Source organism: Chelonia mydas, chromosome 28 (genome assembly GCF_015237465.2).
Source record: "Chelonia mydas isolate rCheMyd1 chromosome 28, rCheMyd1.pri.v2, whole genome shotgun sequence".
NCBI lineage: Eukaryota > Metazoa > Chordata > Testudines > Cheloniidae > Chelonia > Chelonia mydas.
Window position 1 is genome coordinate 245,458 of NC_051268.2, and position 18,360 is coordinate 263,817.

At 61.4% G+C, this 18,360-nt stretch overlaps 2 protein-coding genes across 13 annotated transcripts; both read right to left on the reverse strand.

The window, feature by feature from the left end:
• Positions 1-747: 747 nt before the first annotated feature.
• On the reverse strand, positions 748-5,845 carry LOC119564654 (fibroin heavy chain). Of its 9 annotated transcripts, none has more exons than XM_043537111.1 (2): positions 5,295-5,845; positions 748-4,943 (listed from the first exon to the last, which is right to left on the reverse strand). In XM_043537111.1, the coding sequence occupies exons 1-2, from the start codon at positions 5,842-5,844 to the stop codon at positions 2,203-2,205; spliced, it is 3,291 nt and encodes a 1,096-aa protein (XP_043393046.1). In that variant the 5' UTR covers position 5,845; the 3' UTR covers positions 748-2,202. The 9 variants fall into 9 exon arrangements, with proteins under 9 accessions (XP_043393046.1, XP_037743585.2, XP_043393041.1 ...); XM_037887657.2 differs by having other exon boundaries at positions 748-4,280; positions 4,878-5,845; XM_043537106.1 differs by having other exon boundaries at positions 748-4,280; positions 4,353-5,845.
• Positions 5,845-17,630, reverse strand: LOC102932175 (lysophosphatidic acid receptor 6). Of its 4 annotated transcripts, none has more exons than XM_043537116.1 (4): positions 17,296-17,630; positions 13,351-13,450; positions 8,685-8,844; positions 5,845-7,156 (listed from the first exon to the last, which is right to left on the reverse strand). In XM_043537116.1, the coding sequence occupies exon 4, from the start codon at positions 7,006-7,008 to the stop codon at positions 5,995-5,997; it is 1,014 nt and encodes a 337-aa protein (XP_043393051.1). In that variant the 5' UTR covers positions 7,009-7,156; positions 8,685-8,844; positions 13,351-13,450; positions 17,296-17,630; the 3' UTR covers positions 5,845-5,994. The 4 variants fall into 4 exon arrangements, with proteins under 4 accessions (XP_043393051.1, XP_043393052.1, XP_037743590.1 ...); XM_043537117.1 differs by lacking the exon at positions 17,296-17,630 and adding an exon at positions 14,467-15,033; XM_037887662.2 differs by lacking the exon at positions 8,685-8,844.
• Between the last annotated feature and the right edge of the window lie 730 nt (positions 17,631-18,360).

Below are 18,360 nucleotides of genomic sequence, written 5' to 3' on the forward strand. Positions count from 1 at the left end.
GGGGGCGACCATCCCAGCGGGCAGTGGGCCCTGTTGTGATAACCCCTCCCCGCCCCCACAGGGCTCTGTGATCAAAGGACCAGAGCACCCCTTCCTAGATATAGACACCCACATAAATAACCCCCTATAGACACCATGAACACCACCCGACAGGCACACACAAACATCCTCGACACCCCAGATAGAGACACCCTTCCAAACACACAGGCACCCTATATAAACAAGTGCACCCCCCCCAGACGCTCCCTATAGATACAGGCACAGACACCCCATAAAAACTCTGGTAGAACCACAGACCCCATGAACAGCCCCCAAACACACGTACCAGGACCTCCCCCATAGTCACGTCCCCAGACAGACACAGCCCATAAATAATCCCATATGCACACCCACACACCCACCATAGACAGCCCTACAGACCCCCGAAACACCACCCTAGACACATGCTATAAACGCCCCATAGACACGCAGACACTCCTGGACCAAGCCAGCCCACCCGCCAATGGACACGCTCACACATAAACCAAACCAGTTCACAGGCCAGGTGCTCTGCTGCTGGGCCTCCTGCCCTATATTCAGCAAAAGGCACCAGAATCAGGGGCAGTGGGGTGGGTGGAAGGGCTGGGAGCTCAGGGGGGTGGAGGGGCAAGCACCCGGGGGGGGAGGGGTATTAGCAGCCGCGCTTCCTGCCTGAGGGCCCCCCACCCCGGCAGTGCCCCCAGTGACCTGCAGCGTCACACTTGCCTCTTGCTTCAAAATTATTATTTATTTGCTGCTGCTGTAAAAGAACCAGCCCCATCAGAGCTGGAAATGCGTCACTGCAAATACAAGGATCAAGCCCCAGGGTCCAGGCACAGCCCCTCCCCTGTCCAAACCCTCAGAGTCTCCTGCATTATTATTACAGCGCCCCCCCCCCCCCCCACACGCACACACACACCCGCACGCGCACCCCCCGCCACCTGTTCCTCTTTCCACGGGGGAGGTTCCTGGCTGCATGCCCAGCCCATGCTGGCAGAGGCCTGTGGAGGGGAAGGGCAGGGGGGCAGCCCCCTGAATACCACCATCTGGCCCGACGTGCTTATTACCTCCTGTGCCGGCGCTAAAGTGCAAATGTCACGAAGTGACTGAGTTCCAGCCCCTTTGCTGGGCCGCGGGGCTCCACGGGGCCCCGGCCTCTCGAGTGAGCAAACACCCCCTGTCCGAAGTCGGGTGGCATTAACTCCATTGCACCGCCAGGGAACCGGAGCCGTTTAGGGGGGATGGGATTTGGCACGCGCTCGGCAGAAGCCCAGGAGTTCTGGCGTCACCTCCGTTCCCGCCAAGAGTCAGGCCCCGAACCCGAATCCCGGCTCCCCGCCCTAACCAGCTCCCGGGCTGCTGCGGCTCTCCTGAGCCGCCCGCCCAGCCTGGCCGCTCCCCTGGGCTGTCACAGAGACTCTTTGAAACCCTGGGGCAGAGTCAGGACTGGCCAAGCCGAGCAGTTAAAGGCCAGAATTTCAGGCTCCCAGAGGGTCACCCCCGCAGCAGACAAAACTTCTTTGATGCACCCAGATGGGAGCTGCGCTCCTGTGAAATCTGGCCCCACAAAACCCTGGCCTGCCCTGTGCAGCTTAAAGCCCGTTTCAGCGGGACTTGGCTGGCACAGGCTGCATGTCTGATGCTCAAGCTCTGGGTTTGGTTCCTCCCCGGTGCTGGCCCAGACAGGACACATTGGGTTTCAGACACTGCTCAGAGTAGAAATGCCCGTGTGATGACCGACAGCCGGGGACGGAACTGGGGACCCCTGGAGCCCAGAGCAGGAGCGGCCGCTGCTCAAGCCCTGAGTCATCCTCGGCACCGGGGTGGGGCGGTTTAACCGCAAGCGCTTGCTGCTCGGGGGGGAAATTCCTGCTGCCTTTGCCAGGAGCCTCGGCGTGAAACCTCAGGGCAAACCCCATCAGCATGCACGGCGGAAACGCTGCACTGTGCTGGCCCCCAGGCTGCAGTGGAGGGGCTGGGATGGTGAGACGCCTCCCCATGCCACAACCCTGCAGGCTCAGCCCCAATTAACACCCCCCTCTGCCCAATTTCACACACACACACACACACCCCTGAGCAGCCCTCGCTGCATGGAGAGGCAGCTGCGAGCCGGGCTGGGGGAAAGGGGAGCTCGGGGTCTCTGGGCCCCATGATGAGGAGATGGGGCTGCGAGCCCTGGGCAGCTCAGGGTGACAGTTCACAGCTGGGCCCTTGCTGATTATAACACCTCCCACGGGTTAACATCTGGTGAGAACACGAAGGGACCCAGGCGAAGCTCTGAGCAGAGTTAAAGGGCAACAAGCGCTTCATCTCCCTAGCCAAGAGACTGCCACCGCCAGCTCCCAGTGCCACCCGAGCCCCCAACGCCCCCGTCCCGCCGCGCAGCGCAAACCCAGCCTGCGACGTCCCAGCGCCTGGCGCAAACCCAGCCTGCGACGTCCCAGCACCTGGCGCAAACCCAGCCTGCGACGTCCCAGCACCCGGCGCAAACCCAGCCTGCGACGTCCCAGCACCTGGCGCAAACCCAGCCTGCGACGTCCCAGCACCCGGCGCAAACCCAGCCTGTGACGTCCCAGCACCTGGCGCAAACCCAGCCTGCGATGCCCCCGTCCCACCGCGCAGCGCAAACCCAGCCTGCGACGTCCCAGCGCCTGGCGCAAACCCAGCCTGCGACGTCCCAGCGCCTGGCGCAAACCCAGCCTGCGACGTCCCAGCACCTGGCGCCAACCCAGCCTGCGACGTCCCAGCACCTGGCGCAAACCCAGCCTGCGATGCCCCCGTCCCACCGCGCAGTGCAAACCCAGCCTGCGACGTCCCAGCGCCCGGCGCAAACCCAGCCTGCGATGCCCCCGTCCCACCGCGCAGTGCAAACCCAGCCTGCGACGTCCCAGCGCGCAGTGCAAACCCAGCCTGTGACATCCCAGCGCCTGGCGCCAACCCAGCCTGCGACGTCCCACCGCCCAGTGCAAACCCAGCCTGTGACGTCCCAGCGCCCGGCGCAAACCCAGCCTGCGACGTCCCAGCGCCCGGCGCCAACCCAGCCTGCGACGTCCCAGCGCCCGGCGCCAACCCAGCCTGTGACGTCCCACCGCGCAGTGCAAACCCAGCCTGCGACGTCCCTGTCCCACCGCGCAGTGCAAACCCAGCCTGCGACATCCCACCGCGCAGTGCAAACCCAGCCTGCGATGTCCCTGTCCCAGCGCCCGGCGCAAACCCAGCCTGCGACGTCCCAGCACCTGGTGCAAACCCAGCCTGCGATGCCCCTGTCCCAGCGCCCAGTGCAAACCCAGCCTGCGACGTCCCAGCACCCGGCGCCAACCCAGCCTGTGACGTCCCAGCACCCGGCACAAACCCAGCCTGCGACGTCCCACCGCGCAGTGCAAACCCAGCCTGCGATGCCCCTGTCCCAGCACCCAGCACAAACCCAGCCTGCGATGCCCCTGTCCCACCGCCCAGTGCAAACCCAGCCTGCGACGTCCCAGCGCCTGGCGCAAACCCAGCCTGCGATGCCCCCGTCCCGCCGCGCAGCGCAAACCCAGCCTGCGATGCCCCCGTCCCGCCGCGCAGTACAAACCCAGCCTGTGACGCCCCTGTCCCAGCGCCCGGCGCAAACCCAGCCTGCGACGTCCCAGCGCCTGGCGCAAACCCAGCCTGCGATGCCCCCATCCCACCGCGCAGTGCAAACCCAGCCTGTGACGTCCCAGCACCCGGCGCAAACCCAGCCTGCGATGCCCCTGTCCCACCGCCCAGTGCAAACCCAGCCTGTGACGTCCCAGCACCTGGCGCAAACCCAGCCTGCGATGCCCCTGTCCCAGCGCCCGGCGCAAACCCAGCCTGCGATGCCCCTGTCCCAGCACCTGGCGCAAACCCAGCCTGCGACGTCCCAGCGCCTGGCGCCAACCCAGCCTGCGATGCCCCTGTCCCAGCACCCAGCACAAACCCAGCCTGCGATGCCCCTGTCCCACCGCCCAGTGCAAACCCAGCCTGCGACGTCCCAGCGCCTGGCGCAAACCCAGCCTGCGATGCCCCTGTCCCAGCACCCAGCACAAACCCAGCCTGCGATGCCCCTGTCCCACCGCCCAGTGCAAACCCAGCCTGCGACGTCCAAGCGCCTGGCGCAAACCCAGCCTGCGATGCCCCCGTCCCGCCGCGCAGCGCAAACCCAGCCTGCGATGCCCCCGTCCCGCCGCGCAGTGCAAACCCAGCCTGTGACGCCCCTGTCCCAGCGCCCGGCGCAAACCCAGCCTGCGACGTCCCAGCGCCTGGCGCAAACCCAGCCTGCGATGCCCCCATCCCACCGCGCAGTGCAAACCCAGCCTGTGACGTCCCAGCACCCGGCGCAAACCCAGCCTGCGATGCCCCTGTCCCACCGCCCAGTGCAAACCCAGCCTGTGACGTCCCAGCACCTGGCGCAAACCCAGCCTGCGATGCCCCTGTCCCAGCGCCCGGCGCAAACGCAGCCTGCGATGCCCCTGTCCCAGCACCTGGCGCAAACCCAGCCTGCGATGCCCCTGTCCCAGCGCCCGGCGCAAACCCAGCCTGCGACGTCCCAGCACCTGGCGCAAACCCAGCCTGCGATGCCCCTGTCCCAGCGCCCGGCGCAAACCCAGCCTGCGACGTCCCACCGCGCAGTGCAAACCCAGCCTGCGACGTCCCAGCACCCGGCGCAAACCCAGCCTGCGACGTCCCAGCACCCGGCGCAAACCCAGCCTGCGACGTCCCAGCACCCGGCGCAAACCCAGCCTGCGACGTCCCAGCGCCCGACGCAAACCCAGCCTGCGACGTCCCAGCGCCCGACGCAAACCCAGCCTGCGACGTCCCAGCGCCCGGCGCAAACCCAGCCTGCGACGTCCCAGCACCCGGCGCAAACCCAGCCTGTGACGTCCCAGCACCCGGCGCAAACCCAGCCTGCGACGTCCCAGCGCCTGGCGCAAACCCAGCCTGCGATGCCCCTGTCCCAGCGCCTGGCGCCAACCCACCCTGCGATGCCCCTGTCCCAGCACCTGGCGCAAACCCAGCCTGCGATGCCCCTGTCCCAGCACCTGGCGCAAACCCAGCCTGCGATGCCCCTGTCCCAGCACCTGGCGCAAACCCAGCCTGCGATGCCCCTGTCCCAGCGCCTGGCGCCAACCCACCCTGCGATGCCCCTGTCCCAGCGCCTGGCGCCAACCCACCCTGCGATGCCCCTGTCCCAGCGCCCGGCACAAACCCAGCCTGCGATGCCCCTGTCCCAGCACCCGGCACAAACCCAGCCTGCGATGTCCCTGTCCCAGCACCCGGCACAAACCCAGCCTGCGACGTCCCAGCGCCCGGCACAAACCCAGCCTGCGATGCCCCTGTCCCAGCGCCTGGCGCCAACCCAGCCTGCGATGCCCCTGTCCCAGCACCCGGCACAAACCCAGCCTGTGACGTCCCAGCACCCGGCGCCAACCCAGCCTGCGACTTCCCAGCGCCCGGCACAAACCCAGCCTGCGATGTCCCAGCACCCGGCACAAACCCAGCCTGTGACATCCCAGCACCTGGCACAAACCCAGCCTGCGATGCCCCTGTCCCAGCGCCCGACACAAACCCAGCCTGTGACGTCCCAGCGCCCGGCGCAAACCCAGCCTGTGACGTCCCAGCGCCCAGCACAAACCCAGCCTGTGACGTCCCAGCGCCCAGCACAAACCCAGCCTGCGACGTCCCAGCGCCCAGCACAAACCCAGCCTGCGACGTCCCAGCGCCCGACACAAACCCAGCCTGCGACGTCCCAGCGCCCGACACAAACCCAGCCTGCGACGTCCCAGCGCCCGACACAAACCCAGCCTGCGACGTCCCAGCGCCCATCGTAACCCGAGCCAGCGACACCCCTGTCCCAGCACAAACCCAGCCTGGGATGCCCAAATACCAAACTGGACACCTCCCTCGCTCCCAGCTCTGCTCATGCATGTCCCACTGCCCTGTGCCCTGCCCGGGGGAGCCCAGCCCCATGGCCAGTTAGCTTCTGGGCTCCCTGTTGGGGCTGCCCACCAGTGGGGTGCTGTTAGGCAAAGACATGGTATTCTGCAGGTAGATGCATTGCCCAAGTGCAGTCTGGGAGCGGCTCTGCCCCTCGGCGCTGTCAGTGTGGAAGCCCCAGGCCTTGCGCAGATTGTCCATCACCACCATGCGCTGGAAGGTCTCGGTGGCGAAGTAATAGGCCAGCGGGTCCAGGGCCGCGTTGGCGGAGGCCACCAGCAAGGTGCAGCGGTAGGAAAAGTCCAGCATGTTGCCCTGCAGGGCATCCACCTGGTAGCAGATCAGCACCAGGTGGAAAGGCAGAAAGCAGCCCAGGAAGATGGTGACGTTGGCCACAATCATGCTGCGGATCTTGGCGCTGTTCACCAGCTCCATCTGGGCGGCCGCGCTGCGCTGGATGGCTCGGAGCAGGGCCCAGGAGCAGACCACCATGACCAGCAGCGGCAGGACGAAGCACAGAGCCATGGCCGAGGACACGACGGGCTGGGTGACGTACTTGGGCTTGTTGTCGAAGCAGTGGTCCCACAGCGGCTCTTTCCCGCGCTGGGTGAAGTAGGTGGGGACGGTGCCGGCGCAGCTCAGCAGCCAGACGCCCAGGCAGATGTACTTGGCCTGTTTGCGCAGCGCCTTGACCCGGGGGTGCAGGGGGAAGCAGACGGCCATGCAGCGGTCCCCGCTGATGCAGGTCAGCAGGAAGATGCTCCCGTACATGTTGACCAGCAGCAGCAGCCCCGTGATCTCGCAGACCTGGAGTCCCAGCCTGGGCCGCCCGCTATAGTAATAGATCCGGACGGGCAGCGACACCACCAGCAGCAGGTCGGAGACGGCCAGGTTCTTCATGTAGACGGTGGTGAAGGAGCGGACGCTGCTGCAGCGGAAGAAGATGTAGAGCGCGGCCAGGTTGAGCACCAGCCCCAGCGTGAAGATGAGGGCGTACAGCCCCACGAAGACCGGGTCCGCCGAGCTGCTGTTGCTGCTGTGATTGGAGGTCATCTTGCTGCGAAGCTCCAGGCCAGGCGAGGGACAAGCTGGGGCAGTGTCCCACGAGGGTCAGGGAAACATCGGCCCCACTGAGCACCAGATGCTGCCCCACACGTGGCTCCGCGACACACGATCTCTCTGAGCGCCGCCCGTCTTCAACCTAGGAGAAAGCAGGGAAGAAGTGAGTGCGTCCCACTGGCCGTGGGGTCAAAGAGGAGCCCAGGATTAAATAGATTTGTGGGAACATTCTGGGGTCTCATATCGCCCCAGCACCAGGCTCCTGCATACAACCCAGATCTGAGGAGCTATAAGAAAGAGATGCCTAATTTCCACATGCTGGAGAATCTGCCCCCATCCCTGAGCCAGTTAGCCCCTGTATGTTCATGGCATGCGTGTGCAGACGCACACATACATTAGATAAAAACATAAAATACTCTTGCTGGAGGGTTGCAAAGCAACATGAGTTTACTTCTTAGAATCCAGAGCCCTGGCACACACAAACCGAAACAGAGAGAGAGAGAAAGCAGGCTGCTCCATAAGGCAGAAAGGCCCAACTCACCCCATTTTGTGGTAGGCCATCTGCAGACTGGCCAATGCTAGACCCAGATCTCCTGCTTCCCAACAGAGCCCCCAGCCTGCAAGTAGGACCAGGAAAACCCCTGAGTCAGCAGTGTGCCCTTGTTGCCAAGAAGGCCAATGGCATATTGGGCTGTATTAATAGGAGCGCTGCCAACAGATCGAGGGAAGTGATTATTCCCCTCTATTCATCACTGGTGAGGCCACACCTGGAGTAGTGTGTCCAGTTTTGGTCCCCCCACTACAGAAGGGATGTGGACAAATGGGAGAGGGTCCAGCGGAGGGCAATGAAAATGATCAGTGGGCTGAGGCACATGACTTATGAGGAGAGGCTGAGGGAACTGGGAATGTTTAGTCTGCGGAAGAGAAGAATGAGGGGGGATTTAATAGCTGCTTTCAACTACCTGAAAGGGGGTTCCAAAGAGGATGGAGCTTGGCTGGTCTCAGTGGTGGCAGATGACAGAATGAGGAGTAATGGTCTCATGTTGCAGTGGGGGAGGTCTAGGTTGGATATTCGGAAACACTGTTTCACTAGGAGGGTGGCGAAACACTGGAATGTGTTACCTAGCGAGGTGGTGGAATCTCCTTCCTTACAGGTTTTTAAGGTCAGGCTTGACAAAGCCTTGGCTGGGATGATTTAGTTGGGGATTGGTCCTGCTTTGAGCAGGGGGGTGGGACTAGATGACCTCCTGGGGTCCCTTCCAACCCTGCTATTCTAGGATTTAAAGTGACGGCTTATAATTGCAATACAATTTTCAATACACCACAGTCCTGAGGTTAATTCCCGTCCCTCCTGAAACCTTCGCTACTTCTTTTCAGTCTGAATTTGTCCGTCCGTTGCATCTTGTTCTGCCTTTTCCTGGGGGATAAAGGAGAACGTGAGGACCGGACATCTCTTCATTCAGCAACTTTGCAGAGAGGGTAGAAAAATCTTTTCCAGTGGAAAATGGCTTTTGGGTTGGACTGGAAACATTGTCAACGATGCTTTTGGAGAATTTGTCAAATTTTCAGTTGGCCAAAACCTGCGAAAAATTTCAACATGCCCAGAAGACGTCTGTTGTTGTGGAAGCCGCCCGTGGTGAGAAAGCCTGTTTGCTCGAGCTGGTACTTACGGGCAGAGATCCTTAGGCAGCACCAGGCTGGACCGGAACCAAGGCCCGTCTTGTCTCCTGCAGCGGCAGCATCCTGGCATGAGAACCTGCGGTGGCAGCCGTGGGATAATCGCCCCCCACAGTAGGTTACTTCCTGGTCATTAACCATCCCTCTGTGAAGCTGAAGAGAAGACACCCCATTTCCTATCACAGGGCCGCCTGGCCCATTGTAGCCAGACTGTCTCTGTGCTGTGGAGCCCAAGTCAGGGATTAGGGCCTGCTGTGCCTGGTGCTGGGCAGACACTTTGCCCAGACGACCGTCGCTGCCCAAGTGAATGATAGACAGATGGATAGACAGGGCAGTGGGCAGGAGGGGCAGGGTGAAGTCTCACGAACAAGGGTGGCTAATGCAGAAAAGCAGAAGTCTCTTCAGGGAAACCACAGGCTTGAGACACAGACACATAAGCGACAAACCTGGATCTGATACTCAGCGTTGCTGAGGGCCTGGAACTCCCCACTGCAGCTGGGCAGGGGGTCATGCGGGTGAGAGATCGCCCAGGGCCCAGTTCTGCCAAAAACCAAGCCCCTAATTTCAGTCCCTAAATAGAGAGTCATCCTGTGGTTTGGGTAAGGGAAGAGATCAGAGGAGAGGATCACAATGGATCCATCTGGCCTTATGAAACCCACCCTGTACAGAGCACCACCACCAGGAGACTACCTCGGGCTGGGCTAGCGGGGGCTGCGGGTCGGGAGTGAGGGGGACCGGCAGAGCTGGGGGGAGCCCAGGGCTGGGTTAGCAGGGGGCTGCGGGTCGGGAGTGAGGGGCACTGGCAGAGCTGGGGGGCAGGGCTGGGCTGGCAGGGGTTGCGGGTCAGGAGTGAGGGGCACCGGCAGAGCTGGGGGGAGCCCAGGGCTGGGCTAGCAGGGGCTGCGGGTCGGGAGTGAGGGGCACTGGCAGAGCTGGGGGGAGCCCAGGGCTGGGTTAGCAGGGGGCTGCGGGTCGGGAGTGAGGGGCACCGGCAGAGCTGGGGGGCAGGGCTGGGCTGGCAGGGGTTGTGGGTCAGGAGTGAGGGGGACCGGCAGAGCTGGGGGGAGCCCAGGGCCGGGCTGGCAGGGGGCTGCGGGTCGGGAGTGAGGGGCACCGGCAGAGCTGGGGGGCAGGGCTGGGCTGGCAGGGGTTGCGGGTCAGGAGTGAGGGGGACCGGCAGAGCTGGGGGGAGCCCAGGGCTGGGTTAGCAGGGGGCTGCGGGTCGGGAGTGAGGGGCACCGGCAGAGCTGGGGGGAGCCCAGGGCTGGGCTAGCAGGGGGCTGCGGGTCGGGAGTGAGGGGCACTGGCAGAGCTGGGGGGAGCCCAGGGCTGGGTTAGCAGGGGGCTGCGGGTCGGGAGTGAGGGGCACTGGCAGAGCTGGGGGGCAGGGCTGGGCTGGCAGGGGTTGCGGGTCAGGAGTGAGGGGGACCGGCAGAGCTGGGGGGAGCCCAGGGCTGGGTTAGCAGGGGGCTGCGGGTCGGGAGTGAGGGGCACCGGCAGAGCTGGGGGGAGCCCAGGGCTGGGCTAGCAGGGGGCTGCGGGTCGGGAGTGAGGGGCACTGGCAGAGCTGGGGGGAGCCCAGGGCTGGGCTAGCAGGGGGCTGCGGGTCGGGAGTGAGGGGCACTGGCAGAGCTGGGGGGAGCCCAGGGCTGGGTTAGCAGGGGGCTGCGGGTCGGGAGTGAGGGGCACTGGCAGAGCTGGGGGGAGCCCAGGGCTGGGCTAGCAGGGGGCTGCGGGTCGGGAGTGAGGGGCACTGGCAGAGCTGGGCTAGCGGGGGCTGCAGGTCAGGAGTGAGGGGCACCGGCAGAGCTGGGGGGAACCCAGGGCTGGGCTAGCAGGGGGCTGCGGGTCGGGAGTGAGGGGCACTGGCAGAGCTGGGGAGAGCCCAGGGCTGGGCTAGCAGGGGGCTGCAATCCAGGATTGAGGCGCACTATAATGTATTAAAATAATAATTATTTTTTTAATTTTTAATTAAATTTAAATTTAAATTTTTTAATAATTATTTTTAAAAGTAACCCTGTTATTATGCTGGGGATTGAGCAAAGCCTAATTGAAGCTGGTGGGTGTAGTAGCCATCCTGAATTCACGACAAATGTACAGAGGAACAGAGCCCCTTTGTGGAACAGTCGCTCGAAACACTAGGAGCCACCCACACAAAACCAAGCCCAAGTCTGCGGGGTTCTCCGTGGAGTGAGAAAGCTGGTTGTTGGAGGGAGAGAGCTGGGTCTGGGTCCATGTGAAAGAGGGAGCAGAAAGGCCACAGCAGCACACAGAACTAACAGCAGGAAGTCCCAAGAGACAGCCAGAGAAGCGCTGAGAAATGGGAAAGAGAAGGAGCTTTTGGGCAGAGTGCTAGCTGTGGTTCTTTGTAAATAAACAGGATGGCTTCAAATAAATGCTTGAGTCCATCATCAATTTCTCCCCCCCCCCCCTCCAGTGGAAACAACCCCTGCACCCCGAATATTGGTGAACGACTCAGGTCAACAGTGGCAACAATATTCAAGCAGGACATGAAACCACTGAATTGGTGGATGTCACTGGCTAGCACCGGAAACCAGTTTGTTGACGAAGTCAGCCAGCTTGTGAGGCCAGTAGTTTCTTCACGAGGTGCAGAGGGAATATTTTCTTCATTGAAGTTTATTCAGCTAGTTCAGCTCAAAGCTTTGAGCAGGGGGGGTTGGACTAGATGACCTCCTGACGTCTCTTCCAGCCCTAATCTTCATGATTCTGTGTGACATGGAGTGGGAGTTGAAAAAGCAGGAAAGCTTGTTTTTCCTCTTCCAATACCTGAATAAAAACTAGGTGTGAGGATGAGATCTACTAATTCTAAAATCTTGAAGGGTGAGGTGACCAGAAACAATAAGTTCAATTCACTTGACTGCAGATACTAATAGTTCCTCTGTTTAATAAATCCATCAGTTTTAAATGCAAAACATAGTTTGATAAACTTCCTTTTTCTCTTCACGTGTCCAGCACATGTAAAATAGTTTGATTTACGCAACAAAAACAAATATAAAATGCTGGTTTTGTGCATTGAATTCCAGTTTCCACCCAAATGCAGCACGACCAAATGACGAGTAAAAAGTTCCTCATCTTGTCAATAGGAAATGTGTCATTCGCCATTTTCTAACATCACCACAAATGTTAAAATGAGGACTGATAAAAGTATGTTATGCTGTGTAACTGCTTGACTAAATGAGGCTAGATACACTGTATCATCCTGGTTCGCAAAAGAAAGGTCCCAAATTATACCAACCAATGAGAATCTACCTTTCTTTAGGAAAATAATGAAGTACAAAGGCAAAAGAAGATTAAAACCGATGATTTAAAACAAGATTTCCTGCTTGCTGATTTGTGTCAGTGGCTTGACTCACTTGGATTTAAAGCAATCTACCCAGGGGAACAGAACAGCTGTTGTTAACAAATCTATGTTAAGACGCAGTTGCATTTCTCAGGCAATAGCTAAGTCCTTGGGGGTGAGGGAATCTGAGCCGGGCAGCTTGCTAAGTGTTTGGCTGAACAAAGTCCTGGCCTCTGCCCTGGTGAGACACTGCATCTCCTCTCTCCAAAGGCCGTGAGGGCGGCAAAGCCATGTCGAGCTGTTGGCTGCCCCTCCAGTGTCATCAGCGAGGAGAGGACACGGCTGAGTCAGCAGCCACAGATCGCAGGTAGCAATGGGGGCAACCTCACGCAGGGAGAGGAAAAAACAGCTCAGCATTTGTGCAAACAAGACACTTCGAAGGAATTATCTTTCCTCTGTTATCATCCGGTTCTCACCCACCAAACCGTGGGGAGGCGAAGTCTAGGGCATGACTGAGGGGCACCAGCAGAGCTGGGGGAGGGGGACCCAGGGCTGGGCTAGCAGGGGGCTGCAGCAGGTTGAGATTGAGAGGCACCAGCAGGGGTGACTATAGCGGGAATCTGCCTCATGTTTCACGCTCAGAAGTTACAGCATGTTGAGGCACAAGCCCTGTCCGCCCTCCGCCCCCTCCACCACCACCACGTCCGTCCGTTGGGGGATTGTGCAAAGATGCTATCGGCTGGGTCTGTCTGTGTTTTTCTGTGGTTTGGGGCCTGCTTTGGGTCTGCTCGCTCAGAGATTGCGTGTGTGGGATGGTGGGAGGGGTGGGGTGGGGGGGCGAACAGCCCTGGGAGATGAAGCCTGCACCAAAGAACTGGGCCTGCTACCAGGAGTCGGGTTCCAGCAAGCTCCTGGGGCAGGGAGAAGGAAATCATTCGGAGGGAAGGAAAGAGGGAAGGATGGATGGATGGAAGAAAGAAAGGAAGAATGAAAGGAGGGACGGATGGATGAAAGGAAAGAGGGAGGGATGGATGGATGGTGGGAAGGAGGGAGGGAGGGAAGGATGGACTGAGGGATGGAGGGAAGGGGGAGGAATGGATGGAGGGATGGATGGACAGAGGGAAGGAGGGTCAGAGGGATGGAAGGAAGGAGGGAGGGAGGAAAGGATGGTTGGATGGACGGAGGGAGGAAAGGATGGTTGGATGGACGGAGGGAAGGATGGTTGGATGGACGGAGGGAAGGATGGTTGGATGGACGGAGGGAAGGAGAGCCGGAATAGCACCGTTATCGTTAAGATTGATACTCTGTGACTCTTTACTACCCATTTTTTCTACGCGCTCTAGAACCGAGACACTTACCTGGATTGACGTGGAAAGCGCCGTGTCTCATGGGGATCCCGGGTAACGTCACTGGTTGGAGGCTGTTTGCGAGAAGGTTTCCCAAGAATCAGCTCCCCCCCTAAAATAAAAATCATGGAAACCATCAAAATGTTGCCATCCTTACAAAGCGCCAGCCTAGGGCGCAGACTTGGCCTCCCCGAGCTGATCTCGGCCCTTGGGACTGATCCCAGCTGGGGTCCGGCCCACACGGCCCCGTTGGGGAACCAACACTGAAATCCTTACTGAGGGTAAAAGTGGCTGGAGCTGACACACAGTCACGTTTGCACGATTCGCAGGCAGCCTGGCCCCAGACCGCTCGAGAGGCGCAAGGGGACGTGCTGCAGCCCTCGGCAGCGCCCGTGTGCCGCAAGGCCGAGCCCTGCCCTGGGCAGGTTTCTGAGAAACGTGTGTAGACAGCCTTTGCGGCGCCGGGCCTCAGATTTTACTTCAGAAGTTGTGTCAGGGGGTTTGGCAAAGGGCAGATGAGAGACTCTTGGAAGCAGCAAACAGGACGGGGACTGCTTCCCTGGGCAACGTGACTGAGTTTGAGCCACGAACAGACAACAGCTGCTCCGCCCTTCAAAGCGTTCAGAGCTGTCAACCTGCCTTCACACCTGTGAAACCAGCCATCGCCGGAAATGTCACAGGCTAGGAAAGCATTACGTCGTCTGCCCCTTTTAAACCCGTCAGAACAAACTGCCAGGGATGCCCCCACCCGTGCCCCCCACCAGCCACCAAAAGAGAGACCCTCTGCCGACCTCCCCCCTTCCCTGTGGGGATGGAAATCCCGGCGCAGAAGGGATCATTAAATTGGCTAGTCTCCCATGAAATCAAAACACCAGCAGGGTCTCTTGCGTAACCCTGGCCGGCTAGCCCTGCATGGAGCCCAGTCACTTGTGCTGGACTAAAGCATCCCCGGAAAGGCTCCAGTCCGAGAGAGGGACCATCCACCACTGCTCGGGGGAGTTTGTTCCCACGGTTAATCACCCACACTGTGAACAATTGTGATTTCTAGCCGGAACGTGTCTGGCTTTAACGCCCAGCCATTGGTTCTTGCTCTGCCTTTCTCTGCTATGTTAAAGACCCCGTTAGTACCTGGTATTTTCTCCCCTTGAAGCTACGTAGACACTGGAAGCAAAGTCAGTTTGATTTTTGAGAAGCGAAACACATTGAGTCCCTCATGGTAAAGACATTTCCTCCAGCCCTCGAATCCTGAATCACTGGGGCTTTTTTTCTGCCTCTTTGCCAACTTTTCAGCCTCCTCTTGATAACCTGGACAGCGGAGCTGGACGCAGTAGCCAGTATCCATCTGATCAGCGCTGTGTAAACTCTCCACCCTGCTCCTCTCACTCCACCCATTTCTCCATCCGAGGATCACATTGGCCCTTTTCTCCCAGCAGCGCGCTGGGCACGCGGGTGGAATTGTTTGCCCACCATGCCCCCTAAGTCCTTTCCAGTCGCCGCTATCCAGGATTCAGTCCCCCGCCGTGCTGCGGTACGGCCTGGCTTCCTCGTTCCCCGATGTATAACTGTGCCCCGGCTGTTGTTATCCATCTCACTGGGTTTGGCTGGGCCCAGCTGAGCACCGTACAACTGTCCCGGCCTCACACTTATTTACCAATTATCTGTCAGTCTTTGCTTCCTTCCCCACCCCCAGTTCATCAGCAGGGAGTTTATCTTCACAGAATCATAGATTAGCAGGGTTGGAAGGGACCTCAGGAGGTATCTAGTGCAACGCCCTGCTCAAAGCAGGACCAATCCCCAACTAAATCATCCCAGCCAGGGCTTTGTCAAGCCTGACCTTAAAAACTTCTAAGGAAGGAGATTCCACCACCTCCCTAGAGAACCGATTCCAGTGCTTCACTACCCTCCTCGTGAAATAGTGTTTCCTAATATCCAACCTAGACCTCCCCCATTGCAACTTGAGACCATTACTCCTCATTCTGTCCTCTGCCACCACTGAGAGCAGCCGAGATCCATCCTCTTTGGACCCCCCTTCAGGTAGTTGACCTCATCATTGTACTTCATCAATGACCTGGATTAAGTACAACAGCGATTAGCCTCCGGCCCAGCGAGAGCAGAGAGACCGTGTCCTGGGTCATCAGCACACCCATGTGTGAACACCCACACCCATGGAGACCCCCTGTGCCCGCCCCTGTGCTGGGAACAGTTAGGTCCTGCCTCCTCCGACACCACAGCCCACCCCAGGATTTTCACCAGAGCGATTTCCTGGGGCTCGGGCCCAGTGACGGAACAAGTGTCACGGAGTGTGGGGGAGTCCGGGCCCTGCACCCCTCTTCCTGGGATTCACTGAGACTCTCAGCCAGCCAGTAACACAGAAGGTTTATTGGACAACAGGAACACAGTCCAAAACAGAGCTTGTGGGGACACCCAGGACCCCTCAGTCAAGTCCTTCTGGGGGAGCAGGGAGCTCAGACCCCAGCCCTGGGGTTCCCTGTGTTCCTCCACCCAGCCCCAACCTGAAACTAAACCCCCCCAGCCGGCTCCCTCCTGCAGCCTCTGTCCACATTCCCGGGCAGAGGTGTTACCTCCCCCTCCCCCTCCCGGCTCAGGTGACAGGCTCTCAGGTCTCCCATCCCCAGGGCACATTCCCAGGTCAGCACTCCCCCCTCCCTGCTGCATCACAAACGGTGCGGGTGACACCTACACTACTGGAGGAAACAATGTTTAGACAGGGTTTGTGTCTATTGCCGTGGGGAGGGTTGGGGCCTCAGCTGAAGGGGCAAAAGGACACGGCTCACGGCAAACGCTCCCCAACCCACCGCGCTCCAAATTCGCTTCCAGATCGGGCCCACTGGGAAAGTCAAAGGCACAAGAGGGACGGACACAGATGGACACCTGCCCCCGCCATCCCCACACCCATCCCCCCAGCCAACCCCCTAACCCCAGGCATACCGCACTACCCGCCTGCCCCTCACACCTGCCACCCTGTCTCTGAAGGCTCCTCACCCTGCCTGATTCCCCACTCCCTGTGCTGCCCCTCTGGGCTGGAGCAGCCCTGAGCCATGGCAAAGGGGGCTCACCCAGCAGGGCCTCTGCCCACCCCAGGCCGCCTTGCTGCTGGTACAGCAAGAGAAAGCAGGAACTGAGCCCGGCAGGGGCTCGGCACAACCACCATTGTGCCTGTCGCACGCTGCGTGTTTCGTAGCCGCTCACCCTTCCTGAGAGCAAAAATATCACAGGAGTGTGAAAACCCCCACCACGGGGGCAGGGGTGCCAGCAGGTCCCCGCTCCGCAGCAGCCCCCGCGGTCACCGTCACCCTGCTACATGGGGGGGGGAAACTGTAGCAGCAAGGGAAGAACCCAGGCGTCCTGGCTCCCAGCCCCCCTGCTCTAACCCACCAGCCCCCGCTCCCTTCACAGAGCCGGGGAGAACCCAGGAGTGCTGGCTCCCAGTCCCCCGCCCCCCAACTACCAGCCGTCACTTCCATCCAAGAGCCGGGAGAGAACCCAGGAGTCCTGGCTCCCAGCCCCCACTGCTCTAACCCACCAGCCCCCACTCCCCTCCCAGAGCCGGGAGAGAACCCAGGAGTCCTGGCTCCCAGCGCCCCCCTGCTCTAACCCACCAGCCCCCACTCCCCTCCCAGAGCTGGGGAGAGAACCCAGGAGTCCTGGCTCGCAGCCCCCCGCCCCCAACTACCAGCCGTCACTTCCATCCAAGAGCTGGGGAGAGAACCCAGGAGTCCTGGCTCCCAGCCCCCCATGCTGTAACCCACCAGCCCCGACTCCCCTCCCAGAGCTGGGAGAGAACCCAGGAGTCCTGGCTCGCAGCCCCCCGCCCCCAACTACCAGCCGTCACTTCCATCCAAGAGCTGGGGAGAGAACCCAGGAGTCCTGGCTTCCAGCCCCCACCCCAAACCCACTATACCCCACTCCTCAGCAGTTATCCAGGGACCCACTTACCAGTTAACCGGACAGCCTTTATTTTTGGGGTGTAGGGAGGGCTGGGCGCCGGGACTCCTGGGTTCCACCCCTGGCTCTGGAAAAGGAGGGGTCTGGGAGCTGGGAGCCAGGACTCCTGGGTTCTCTCCCTGGTACTGATGACTCTGTGGTGACTTGGGGGGCGGGTTGCCCGAGGCAGGAGGCGGGTGCTGGGGCGGGGGCCTGTGCTCCCGGTGACCTGGGAGCTGTTTGCAAAGGGCCCGTTGGCAGGAGGCGCTGACAGCGAGGGGCCCCACAGGGGAGCAGCCTGTGGTGGGGACCTGCGGCGGCCTGGAGCGCACACGGTGGGGTGCAGCCAAACCCCAGGCTGCTGCAGGCTGCAGAGCGCCCAGCTGGGCGGGCCGGGGGAACTGGGGGGGGCCAGCGGAGCTGGGGGGGGCCGAGCACACAGCTGGGCGGGCCGAGGGAACTGGGGGGGCTGACCGCCCAGCTGGGGGGGTGGGGGAGCTAAGGGGGGACCGAGCGCCCAGCTGGGCGGGCCGGGGGAACTGGGGGGGGCCAGCGGAGCTGGGGGGGGGGCCGAGCACACAGCTGGGCGGGCCGAGGGAACTGGGGGGGCTGACCGCCCAGCTGGGGGGGTGGGGGAGCTAAGGGGGGACCGAGCGCCCAGCTGGGGGGGCCGGGGGAACTGGGGGGGGCCAGGGGAGCTGGGGGGGGCCGAGCACACAGCTGGGCGGGCTGGGGGAACTGGGGGGGGCTGACCGCCCAGCTGGGGGGTGGGGGAGCTAAAGGGGGACCAAGCGCCCAGCTGGGGGAGGCCGAGCACGCAGCTGTGGGGGGCGGGGGAGCTGACCGCCCAGCTGGGGGGGGCGGGGGAGCTAATGGGGGATCGAGCGCCCAGCTGGGGGGGTGGGGGAGCTAAGGAGGGGACCGAGCGCCCAGCTGGGGGGGCTGGGAGAACTGGGGGGGCTGAGCGCCCAGCTGGGGGGGGAGCTAAGGGGGGGGCCAAGCGCTCAGCTTGGGGGGGGGCAGGGGAACTGGGGGGGGGGCTGGGTGCGCAGCTGGGGTGCTGGGGGAGCTGGGGGG